The 12,577-nt window shown below is 48.4% G+C and overlaps 1 protein-coding gene across 3 annotated transcripts; it reads left to right on the forward strand.

The window, feature by feature from the left end:
* The first annotated feature begins 1,249 nt into the window (after positions 1-1,249).
* On the forward strand, positions 1,250-12,162 carry FBLIM1 (filamin binding LIM protein 1). Of its 3 annotated transcripts, none has more exons than XM_082230386.1 (8): positions 1,250-1,460; positions 5,258-5,504; positions 6,384-6,547; positions 7,173-7,284; positions 7,798-7,967; positions 8,661-8,839; positions 9,036-9,153; positions 10,298-12,162. In XM_082230386.1, the coding sequence occupies exons 2-8, from the start codon at positions 5,264-5,266 to the stop codon at positions 10,409-10,411; spliced, it is 1,098 nt and encodes a 365-aa protein (XP_082086512.1). In that variant the 5' UTR covers positions 1,250-1,460; positions 5,258-5,263; the 3' UTR covers positions 10,412-12,162. The 3 variants fall into 3 exon arrangements, with proteins under 3 accessions (XP_082086512.1, XP_082086513.1, XP_082086511.1); XM_082230387.1 differs by lacking the exon at positions 1,250-1,460 and adding an exon at positions 4,227-4,514; XM_082230385.1 differs by lacking the exon at positions 1,250-1,460 and adding an exon at positions 4,504-4,637.
* The last annotated feature ends 415 nt before the right edge of the window (positions 12,163-12,577 follow it).

Raw genomic sequence — 12,577 nt, forward strand, 5'->3', positions numbered from 1 at the left:
AGCGGACACCACAGCATTCTCAGCCTCCCCCCTGGGCACCTACTGATCCTGTACCCTGTTCCTCCTTATTTTAATTTAGAATAAATTCGGGTTCTTGGGGTGAGGTGCCTACTTTTTTGGTCTGTGTTTCACCTGCCTTCTTTTGGGAGTAGGGTGTAGGACAGGCATAGGCAAACTCGGCCCTCCAGATGTTTTGAGACTACAACTCCCATCATCCCTGACCACTGGTTCTGTTAGCTAGGGATGATGGGCGTTGTAGTCCCAAAACATCTGGAGGGCCGAGTTTGCCTATGCCTGGTGTAGGAAGTTTTGTGTAGTCTGAGGACTGCCGGTTTTCGTGCTGTGAAATGGCGGTGCTTGTGAGTGTTTCTTAGGATTTCAAATGTGCCCCCAGGTCCAAAAAGGTTTGCGGTCGCTGGGCTAAAGAGAATTTAAACCTATTTTTCTTGGCTTCAACGGCAAGGCCTGGATACCCATGTGTGGCAGAGGGTATCAGTGAGTGTGTCCAGGAGAAGTCTTTGGGGGCAGTGGCAGTGGCATAGCGTGGGTTGTCAGCACCCGGGGCAAGGCAAGTAATTTGCGCCCCTTAACCCGTGGATTTGCGCCCCCTAACCCTAACCCCCAGATGTTGTGCCCGGTGCGGCCGGCCCCCCCTGCTCCCCCCACGCTACACCACTGGGCAGTGGTGCCAACTTGGAATAAAATATTGGGGGGCCCAGGTAAGCCCCACCCTGCATAATTGATTACATGACTCAATGCACATACACTATTTGAATGGCAATGCCTAAATATTTTAGGGGGGGTGCGCGAAGGGACCTTGGCCCCTACATGTTGGCTCCTAAGATGTTGGCTTAGCTGGGCTTGCTTTTGGTCCAAGGGAGGCGCAAGTCTCTTCTGCTGGCCTTAGGGGAGAGGACTTCCAAAGGCGCAAATGCCGAGGCGGGTGGGGGCTAAGTAGCTCTCCGTGGCTCCTACTAGTCCCGATGTGGCTGCATCTTGCCCCCCCAGTCAGTAGCAGAGGCAGCCGACCTCTGGCGCCCCGTTTTTGGGTGGCCTGATCTGGCTGCCTGGCGCGGGCTGCTCCTCCATCTCGGGCCGGGCCGGCATGTGGGAGCTTGCCGGAGAAAGGGGTGGGCTTGCAGGAGAGAAGCCCCCGGACCCAGGTAGGTAGCGGGACGGAGGGAGGGGCGGGGCGCGCGGGGAGCGCGCGGGCGGGGCCACCTTTTGTTCGAGGAGGGGCGGGAAGCGGGCAGACGGCGCCCGTCGAGGACGGCGAGCGGGACGCAGCAGGCGGGGGCAGCAGACCCTTCCCTCCCGTCGTCCGGGAGCGAGATCAGCCGGGGGCCACCAGCCCGGCCCGCCTCCCTTTCTCCCTCCGCTGGCACACGCCTCCCTCCCTGCCCCTCTCCGCTCCGCCGGGCAGGTACCAAGTGGCCGGACCAGCGTTGCCGCGGATCCAGGTAGGGTGGCGTCCAAGGGCGTCCGGCGCCCTTGTCGGTGGCCCAACGCAGCCTCCCCGGCCCGCCAGAAGAGAAGGGTGCTGGAGGGAGCTCCCGCACCGCTGAGCAGGGCGCGGCGGGTCTCCCGCTCTTTGGGGCCTCCCCCTGCAGGAGGCGCCCGTGGGCACAACCCTGCCTGCCTCGACATCCAGCCGGGAGCTGCCCCATTCAATGTCCCGGAGGACTTTAGGGGAGCCAGGGCGGAGATGGGGGGCGCGCGCCCGGGGGTGGATCTACTATGCTCAAACTGATGAAGCTTCAGGGCCCCCGTTTAGTCTACATTGCTTATAAGATCTGGATCTAGTAGGCCAAGTTTGATTGAATTTTTGTGCTGTATCCCAAAGTTTGCACAGATGTTGCAAAGGTATGGTGATCTGTCGCGGAAGAAGATAACAGTGGTTACCCAAACCTTGCTGCTGGTTGCAAAGGGGCCCTCGTAACAGTTCAAGCTTCAGGGACCCCTCCCACAAATGTAGGTCCGCCTCTTCCTTCTCCACAGATACAGCCTCGGTGCAGGGAGTGGCCCCCACCGAAACAAACCCCTACCCTAAGAAAGCATACAGCTGTCTTGATTCCTAGCATGACTATCCCCACTAAAGTTCTCCCTACAAAACGTTAGTATTGCAAACTCTTGTGCCTCGTTTCCTCTTTTTTGGGGGGCGGGGGTGGCCTTGTCAGGACCCACTGCTTGCGTGATGATCCTGGTAAAGGGAAACTCTAGCTTTTGCTTGCCAGGACTGTGAGCCTGGTAAGGTGATAACTTAGGTGCCCTTGTTTAAGTGAAGGTGTTGGTTGTCTTTAGGTGAAAAACCTATGCACTTTGAAAACGAAAATAGCATGCATGTGCAGCTTAGAAGTTTGTGTCTCCAATATTGTCCTAGAGCAGGGGTCTGCAACCCGCGGCTCCAGAGCCGCATGTGGCTCTTTTACACCTTTGCCGCGGCTCCGGGGCGGATACTAGCGAGGGGAGGAGGCGCATTGTGTGCCCCGACACTCCCCACTGTGGCAGGCGCTGTACTGGCTGTGATGTCGCATGGGGGCGGTGAGTGCGTTAGTCACGCACCGTCCTGACATCACCTTCCCGCCCGCCACATTGTAAAGGGCATGTACGCTGGTCACTGCATTGAAAAGGCGCATGTACGCTGGTCACTGTTTTGAAGGGGAGTGAAGAATACACACACACAAAAAGGTAACTTGTTAATTTAACGTTTATTTCTATGAGGAGGAGTAATTCTGAGGGGTCAAACAAAGAAATAATTAAAAAAAAGTGCCAAAAAAGTTATTTTTATAATGATGAGTTTTGCGGCTCCCAGTTTTTTTTTCTTCAGAAACGGGTCCAAGTGGCTCTTTTTGTCTTAAAGGTTGCAGACCCCTGTCCTAGAGGGAAAGGCTGCAATCCAAGGGACTCTTTCCTGGGAGGAAGCACCACAGAATACAAAGGGGACTTACTCCCAAGTAGACATGGGGTGCATGCTGTGAGGTCTGGCAAAGCAGAAAGGCTTTCTTCCATTGGCAGATGAGGAAGTGGCTGGCTTTCCACCAATGTGTTGGAGGCTTCACCCTGAAAATGGGCCACCCCCACCCCCCCACTGGCTGGCTGTAGACAAGGGTGCAAGGCAGAGCATCACCTCTCTAGCATCTTCAGAATCTTACTTTTCTGCTTCCTCTTGCAATAATAATAATGATGTTCCTTTGTACATTTGTACATTTATTGTGTTTATTCTGCTCTTCACAGCCAATATAGCATTAGTTCCTTTGCAAGTCAAAGTGTTACAATAGAATTAGTGGCTGGAGAGGAAGGGGTCTCTTTTTTTGGCCATCATAGCTAGACAGGGGCAGCAAATTCAATTCAGTTCACATTTAAAAGTGAATTTACCTAATTCACACTTTCTGAAACAATTTGTAAACCGAAACACAGCAATCCCTCATAATTTGCACCTCTCCAGAATTTGCAATGCAGCTCTCCAGCTAAGAATATATGCTTCCAACCAGCAAATATCCAGAGTAACATTATAAATATTGTTTTGCGGAAATATATTTATTAGGCAGTGTGGCATACAAACACATCTATTACAGAAGAAATTCACACTAATATGCTTATGAATTCCCATGAAGACTTCTTAAGAAATATTGCAGACTGGTGTGGAAATGTAGAAAACTGAATTTAATATTGGAAAAATGAGGAATTGTGATAAATCAAAATTGACAAATAGCTCCTCCATCCTCATAGCCCTTCCCTGCTCCAGAGTAGCCTCCCCCAGAAAATGAGGGAGGCATCTAGTCTAAAGAGATAGCCATGGTGGGTCCTTGAGCCATACAGAGCTGCAAGCCTTTCAAGAGGCGCAGGAGTTTGGAAAGAAGCCAGAGGAATGCCAGAAATTATGGGTGGCAGGGGACAGGGAGATAAAAGAGGTGTCCAGGTTAATCTTCCATGGTCGCCCAGAGAAGCCTGAAGACCCCAAGGCACGGCGTGGCCTGCTTGTTTAATTAGAAGGCCAGGCTCCCTGTTATTTGGGTGGGGACAGGTAAAGTATTTAATTAAACTGGCAGCTGCCTCCCCCCGATTCTGCACAGGAGAGCAGTACTATGCATAACCACAAACTTTCACATGTCACCCCAGTAGGGGGAAGCGCAGGAATGCTTTTAGCAAGTTATAGAGGGGCAGAAGTAAAAAAAAAAGACCCATGGCGTTCCGCTCCAGTGCAGCAGACACAGCCTGGGCGTTGGGAACGAGCCTCGGAGCCAGCACCTGCCTGAAGCAAGGCTGCCTTTTGCCCACTTCCTTATCGCTTCCGCCCCATTCCTTGTGGGATGGTGATGAGGCAGAGCTGTGGCTCAGAGCAGCTGCCTCAGGACTGGGCTGTGGCAATCCCTTGGCTGGCTCCACGTCAGGCCTCCTGTTGAAACGCTGCTCCCTGGTCTGTCAGGTCTTGTTCTGCTGCAGAGAAACAGCTTTTCCTTTCCTTCCCTGCTCCCAGGAATGAAGATTTTTTTTGAAGCAAAGGAGGAAGGAAGGTTGGTGCACGGGAGTGCCAAAGGGAGAAATGGCTTCTTGTTTTGCAGTGACTGCTCTGTGGTGGGGTTGATTTCTTTCCACTTTATTCTGCTTTAAATTTTGTGAAGCGTTTTTCATGCATGGTAGGTTTGTTTCGTTTGTGCATCTGCCGTTGTTGGACCCAGCATCTTGAGACTCTCAACTTTCATGTTACAAAAAGGCAATGTCCCCTGTCCTCTTTAAGCTGTGTTCATGAAATGGGCCACTCCGTGGGCAATGCCTGGTGGAGCTGGGAGGATGGAAAAGGAAACAAGAAGGGAAATGTTGCCCTTTGCCTTCTTTTCCACATGCAACAGAACACAAGTATGCAAATTAACTTTGATTCCTTTTATTGGGTCCCTTCCAGCTTTACAATTCTGTGATTGCAAAATTGCTGTAACATGCAGAATTCACACAGGACATGGAACAAACTTATATTGGAGCATTGGTTGAGCAATTTTGGCCCTTTCGCCATAATGCAGCTGTTGACGTTTTGCAGATGTAAAAAGTGAGGCTGGTGGCTTCACAGAGCCTGCAGCAGAGATGGGGTGGAAGTAGGCTTTCCCAGACCCAAATTTCCCCACCCATTCCCACCATGTCATTCTCTCGCTTGTTCATTCGAGCCCCCCAAATAACCAAACCGCTGGAGGGATGGAAAGATTCTGGGAACGGGGCCTTGCAGGACCACAACCCCAAACGCCTCTCCCTCTTTTTTTTGTCCCAGGAGAAAATGCTGTCCAACAAGGTGGAGAAACGGATTGCCTCATCCATCTTCATCACCCTCACTCCACCCAGGAGGGACCACATGGTGAGAAGTGAAGCAAAGTCACAGAGGACTCAACTTCCACCCAGCAACAGCCTCTCCAAGGAGGCATTGAAGTCTGCTGCTCCCTCCCTGATCCAAACATCTTCTGGTGCTGTTAAAGGGAGCAGAGGCTGCTATGGAGGGACAGTGGGCGTTTCCAATGGAGGTGAGAGGAACTGAAATCACAGTGAAGTGATACCGTAGTCTGTCCCAGGTGCAGGGGAAGCACAGAGAGGACAGGAGGACAGCTGGCCAAGACCCTTGTCCTGGAAGGGCTCCCCTTTAGCCAAGGCTCAGCTGAGGAGCCCATATCTAGGGCCAGAAGTGTGAATCAATTAAAAATACAAGCATTCAACTAAGGGCTGTAGCTCTGTGGCAGAGGTTCAATCCCTGGCGGCAGCATCTCCAGGTAGGACAGGGAAAAGATCCCTTACCTTAAACCCTAGAGAGCTATTGCTGCTAGTCAGTGTTGGCCATACTGAGCTAGATGGACTCAATGGTCTGACTTGGAATAAGGCAACTTTCTGTGTTCCAATAGGTGTTTGCAAAGTGCTAGCAGTAGGCCTTCACTGTACCTTCATAGAGTGTAGTAGGAAGAGAGGAAGCTGCATTTGACAGAGGCAGACCTTTGTTCCCTCTAGCTCAGGATGGTCTACACTGACTGGCAGCAGCTGTCTTGGATTCTAGGCAAGGAGTCTTTTTCAGCCCTGCTGGGTGATGCCATTGGGGATTCAGCTTGGGGCCTTCTGCATGCAAGACAGGGGCTTGACCGCTGACCTGTGGCCCCTTCCTGCTTTCAGTTCTGGGCATCAGCATCTGGGAGAGTAATAATGATCCCTCAGCTTGTTTAGAGTATATTTAAGAGTAACCCCTTAGCCTCCCACGCTATCTAGGGTTAAGCAGTAGGGGTTGGGGTTTCTTGGTATCTCCTAGCATATCTTCCGAACAAGTTTGAGCAGCTGAACCTCTTGTTTTTAAAATGTACAAAGATTATTAAACCAAGTTTTGATTCCTTAAGGCAGTTGTCGTTCTGTGTCTGTTTCAGGTTGTTCTGCCTTGCCAACTCCTCCCATCCTGTCCTGTAATGCAGTGGACCTTAGCCTGGATAGCATCTTTCCTCCACCACCACCATGTTCTAAACCTTTCTCAGTGGAGACACTTGGTCCTGATCTCCAGACACAAACATCAGTTTCCCCCACATCCTTGCAGGTAACCTTATTTCTGCTGAAGGATCTATCTGGACAGTCACCTTTTAATGCAATAAGTGGGTGGTTTCTTTTCTCTTGGGCTCGTTCCACATGACTTCATATCAGCTTGTTCTCTTTGTTATTATCGAGGATCCAGGCGATAGTTGCTTCCTTATTTGAACCCTTAAACCTTGCTAAGGCATTGTTTTCCTACAATTAGCTGGAGGCTGAATTAGAACATCTACACAAATATTTAATATAAGTCTATGTTATCCAGCAATATCTCTACTTGTGGCAAAGATCCTTCTGCAATGCTTGTTCATAAATAAGTCCTATTTAGCAAAGGTTCTTTAATATTTTAAAAAGAAAGAGAGGGGTAGCTAGTAAAGCTCCCCCTGCTTGCCCACAGGGACAGAAACTGACACTGAGGTCATTAAAAGAGGCTATTAATCCTCTACCATGATCAATAGGAAGCAATAAAGTGGTCTGAACTTGCAAAAAGTAAACTTTTCACTAAAGGCACAAGAGCCCTTAAAGGCATCAGTTGTGGTTCATTTGCTCATACCTTTGAAGCTAACCTCTGTCACCCAGAAATATATTGTGAAGGTGCTCAGCTCTGCCTTAGTCTACTTCTTCCTGTTTTCTAGACTACTTCAACCTTTGCAGCAGAACTGAGGCAACCTAAAATTATGACTTCAACCCTTGGTTGGGCTGGTGAGCATCAGACAGAGAGGAAGGTGGAGAATACTGTTGCAAAAGGTGAGAATAAACTGCACACCAAGAAGGAATATGTATGTGTAGAAATCGGTTCATTTGGGGGCTCCATAGAATTATTACAGGTAACTCACAACTTATGCACATTTAATTAGTGTGTGTGTAGCTTTACGTACTTAGCAAAAAAATTAAAAAGGGGGTGGAAATGGAGCAGGAGTCCAGGAAAAATGACTTTGGCAATCCTACCTGCAGTTGAAACCAATGTGTTTTAACTAAGTGCAGTTTTGGTTTTACATGTGACCCCCAGAACGTAACACCCATGTAAGCTGAGAGTCACCTGTATTTCCAAGGTGGTACTTTTTACAAAGGTTCCATGGACTGACCTTGGGAGAAAGGGACCCACTGACTCAAAACATATAGGATTGTTTCCAGTGCTGGTCCTATTCAGAGTAGACCCATTGAAGTTAATGTCTATTACTTGCTTAGCCCATTAATTTCAGTGGGTCTGCTATGAGTAAAACTTTGTCGGATGGAAGCCCATGTGATTCTTTCTTCCAGATATCTGTGCTTTTTGTCACAAAAACATCTCTCCTGGGACTCCCACGCTTGAGGCGATGAACAAACAGTACCACGCTGACTGTTTCACGTGCCGAACATGTCACAGTGCCCTGATGGGGCAGCGCTACTACCAGAAAGAGGGACGGCCCCTGTGTGTCACCTGCTACCAGGTAAATATCTCTGCCTCTTCTCCTCTCCCCTGCTTTGTGGCTCAAGGTCCACAGGACACCCAAAGACCTTATTTGTGTGCCCTCTCCAAAAGAGGTGTGGAGGGGGGGCAACATGAGAATGGGCCTTTTCAGTGGTGGCTCCCTGATTGTGGAATAGTCTCCCCAGGGAAGGAGGCCTGGTGCCATTAGTGTTTATTTCTAGATTCCAGACTTATGGCTTACCGGGCTTCTGGTTTTTACGGGGAGGGTAGTAAATCCTCCTCAAAGTAAATCTATTGAATAAATCCATCCATGACTTACTTAGATTCCTTAATTTCATAGAATTGTCGAGTTGAAAGGTACTCCAAGAGTTATCTAGTCCAGGCATAGGCGAACTCAGCCCTCCAGATATTTTGGGACTACAACTCCCATCACCCCTAATTAACAGGACCAGTGGTCAGGGATGATGGGAATTGTAGTCTCAAAACATCTGGAGGGCTGAGTTTGCCTATGCCTGATCTAGTTCAACCCCCTGCAGTGCAGTGTGTCTACTCTGAGTAGGTCTTGGTTGGATACAACCCGTGGTGTCTTACACACTGAGTGTTTTGAGGAAAGCATAAGAATGCATGCTATTGACCCCTTTCAATCAGGACACTGAAAATCTGCAGATCTAACATCTCTCTGCTTAATTCCGGATACATCCTGCCCTCCCAGAACACCCTGGAGAAGTGTAGAAAGTGCCAGGCCTTAATCGTGAACCAAATTGTGCGGGCCATGGGCCATGGATTCCACCCGGAGTGCTTCACCTGTGTCGTATGCCACCGGGCCATTGGCGACGAGGTCTTTGCTGTTGGCGACGACGATGCTGTGCATTGCCTGGATGACTTCTACAGGTATGGCGATAAGAACTAAGCACTTATTGGAAGGTGGATTTAATCTGTTCCTCATACCAACAAAGTTGACGTCTGGGGTGCTCTGAATGATGCACACAAAGCATGCAGAGTTTAAGAAGTATTTGGGATAAGATAAAGTTTGTGCCATGGACATGCAGAGGGAATCACAGTCACAACCTGTCTTTTCCCCCTTCAGGAAGTATGCTTCTGTGTGCAGTGCCTGTGAGAGGCCCATTATCCCCAGTGACGGAAGGGACTCATACAAGATAGAGTGCATGGGGCAAAACTTCCATGAGGACTGCTACCGCTGTGAAGTAAGCCTGGGAGAGGGTTTGGTGTCCAATGGCTGAGGTCATGCAGTGAGATGTGTGGGAGGGAGACTAGCCAAGATCATCACCACGAGCCATGTTTGAAGGCGAGTGCCATTCTTTAAAATGTGAAATACAATTCAAAGGTTTTCAATCATACATCAAAAGTAAACGAGGAATAACACAGAGAGATGGAGAATCAGGGGGAGGACTGCAGCTCAGCTCAGTGGTGGAGCGTCTATTTTGAATGTGAAAGGTCCCGACATCTCCAGGACTCCCAAGTTGCAGCTCGCCAAATGAATGTGGACAGGACAAAATATTATGGATAGTTCCTTTATAACAAAAGAGGGGGCATATGAACAAATGCACTAGAGCTGTGTTTGAAGGACTAGTATGAACCTCTTTGCATTGTTTGTAAATAGGTAATAAGCAGTGTTCGAAACTTCCATTGTTCTATACACATTTTGCGACAGGGAATTTCATTAGGGCAAGCAGTTTCTGAGCTCTGGGTGCAGTACTGTACCTAAGATTTCAGACTGAAACTGCAGAATAGAAGGAAAAGAGGACCTTTTTCTGCCTCCCAACTTCCAGCTAGTTTCTGATGAAGACTGGAGAAGAGACCCTATTAATATTAATATTAGGGGGGTAGGCAGGGGAAGAACTAGAGCACCTGAAAAAATGAACATAATATTTTAGCTGCAGTTCATTCATTTTCAGCTTTGTATTGTTATAAAAAAGTGCACCTAGACATTCCATTGTTGTGCCCAAAACCTAGGTTTAAGGTGCCATTTAGCTCCTAGCTTTCATGTCTCAGTTTCTAACACTGGTAATAAGGTGTGAGTGTTCGGGATCTGTATAAAGAAGGTCCACACAGATAGCTTTAAACTGTTGTGACACAGGAACACAGAGAGCTGCCTTATATTTAGTCAGACCATTGATCTACCCAGCTCAGTACTGTATTGTCTATGCTGACTGGCAGCAATGTCTCTCCAGGGCTTTAGGCAGGGGTCTCTCCCAGCCCAACCTGGGGATGCTGCCAGCGGGGATTGAACCTGGGACCTTCTGCATGCAAAGCCACAGAGCTACAACCCTTCCCATAATGGGACGCTAATCACAGACAAACACTCTATTTGTTCCTTTCATTCTGCAGAGATGTTGGGTCTTGCTGTCCCCAGAACCCACAGAAGAGGGCTGCTACCCTCTGGGAAGCCACCTCCTCTGCAAGTCCTGCCACATCAGACACACTGAAGAATCCTCTTGCTGAGCAAATGAATCACAAGCATATTTCCAGACGCTGCAGCACAGAGCACAGGAGCTGGGCAGTGGTGTGCTTCAGCATTTGGACGTCCCCGTTTATGCCTCTCCTGTTAACTTTCAACTGAGCCTTGGGGTGGGGGGAACCTTTCAGTGTTGGGGATTAGTCCTGGGGTTGTGTGTAATGCAATGGTTGGCAACAAGGCTGGCTAAAAGTCTAGGGTGGAGTTATAGGAATCTCCCCCCACCGCATTGTTCTTCCTTCCAGTGGCCTTGGCTGTAACAGCCTGTAGCAGTGCAATGCCTCTCCTGGGAGAGAGACTGAGCCAGGAGAAGGGTTGGTTTTTTAACCACTAGAGGACACATGTGAAAGGTGGTCAACTGTCAATCATCCATGGGTGAGATTCCCCCCCTGCAGGCTGCCAATTGCTTTCCACTGGTGTAATATATGAGCATCTTTTTCCAAAGAGGGCCAATTGCTAGATATATAATGTGCGGAACTCTTTTCAGCCAGCAGAACACGGTATGGATGTGTGTGCAACTCAGCTGCAAGGTGGTTGATGGATTCCAAACTTCTTCACTTGGAATTTGTTCCCTACCTTTTGCTTCGTCAGTCCAGCAAAGCCTCAAGGTTGTTGGGAGCAAGACTCTTAGTATAAAAGCAGCAGAACCTTACAAGCACCTTTCTTTTCCTGACTTTATGTTTCTCTCCCTGTTCTTCAGAGCCCTATCTGAAATCCCATGGCAGGGCTGAGAGTATAGCTTCTTGTCACTGAGCATGGGGGATATAAGTCTTAGGGCCACCTCTATCTGAGAGATCTAGGGGGGAACTGAGCAGTAAGTTGTTAGGAAGCTTTATTACAGGGTCTTTTAACAATGTAAGTCCACATTCCCAGCTGTCATCCGCCTTGCTTGAAGAGGTGCTAAGGAAGGAGGCGAGGCCTGGAACCAATTGAGGTGTGTCTTGACCTCACAAACGCATCAGGCTTAATCTGGGGGCGAAAGGCTAAGTTCCAGGACCAGATCTCAGTGGCAAGGCTCAAAACATGTGATGTGGTCATGAAGGCAAGCCTGCTTTTGAGCAAATACAGAACACACCACAAGCAAAGGACTATAAACTGGGCCTTGCCATCTGTAGATTTGCTGTGTTGTTAATGTATAAATTAAGACTATCCCACCTTATTGTGCGATACTTTTGGTTTTGCTTGGAGCACCAATCTCTGAGAAACACCTAATTGTGACTCAAATGCTTGCACCAGTATCAACCTGGGCAAATGTTTCATTTTGCCTGATAAAAAATTAAGGCTGTATGTGTCTATATGCACGCTCACTTGTGCATACTGAAGGCACCTTGCCCAGCCCATTAACACACATCTTATCCGCCAGGGGGCAGCACAAGGCAACACTACCTTAATAGCAGGTTCTGGCAAAGGCTATTTATTAGGTATGGGGGAAAGGGTCTTTCCACCTTCACTTTAGCCTGAAACTGTCACGGTATCAAAAATTGTTTTGCAGTCTTAATCATATGTAAATATTTGTACCAATCAGTTCTTTAAATGCACAGAAACAATGTACGGGGTGTGGGATTGTTATGACTATTATGATTTTTGTATGCTTTTGATATCTTTCCTGTCTGTCTGCTGGACTGCGCTGATGTTGACTTGAGTTATTCCCCTCTGGAAACAATATCAGGAAGCCGTAGCTGGCGTCAAAATTACCACACATATTCGCAAACTTGATTAAACCTGACTTCAAATGCAATGGCTTTCTTCTGTTTTGATGTTACAAACAAATATATACAGTGGTACCTCGGGTTACAGATGCTTCAGGTTACAGACCCAGAAATAGTACCTCGGGCTAAGAACTTTGCTTCAGGCTGAGAACAGAAATTGCGCGGTGGTGGCACGGCAGCAGTAGGAGGCCCCTTTAGCTAAAGTGGTGCTTCAGGTTAAGAACAGTTTCAGGTTAAGAACGGACCTCTGGAACGAATTAAGTACATAACCAGAGGTACCACTGTAAATGGATCCTATAATGCCATTATGTGATTTTCTGGTTAAATCAATTAAAAATACACACAAGGTGAGAACGCTACAGGGATCCAAGCTGTATGCTGTAGCCTTTCCCAACCTGGAGCCCTCAATGTATTTTGGACTACTCGCATCTGTCCAGTCATGCT

This window comes from Podarcis vaucheri (assembly GCF_965113315.1).
Source record: "Podarcis vaucheri genome assembly, chromosome: 7".
NCBI lineage: Eukaryota > Metazoa > Chordata > Lepidosauria > Squamata > Lacertidae > Podarcis > Podarcis vaucheri.

Bases quoted from the DNA above. Each gene is read 5' to 3' on its own strand.
- FBLIM1 (XM_082230385.1), top strand. The intron at 5,505-6,383 runs GTGAGAGGAACT...TGTCTGTTTCAG, and splicing joins AGTGGGCGTTTCCAATGGAG to GTTGTTCTGCCTTGCCAACT. The intron at 6,548-7,172 runs GTAACCTTATTT...CCTGTTTTCTAG, and splicing joins TTTCCCCCACATCCTTGCAG to ACTACTTCAACCTTTGCAGC.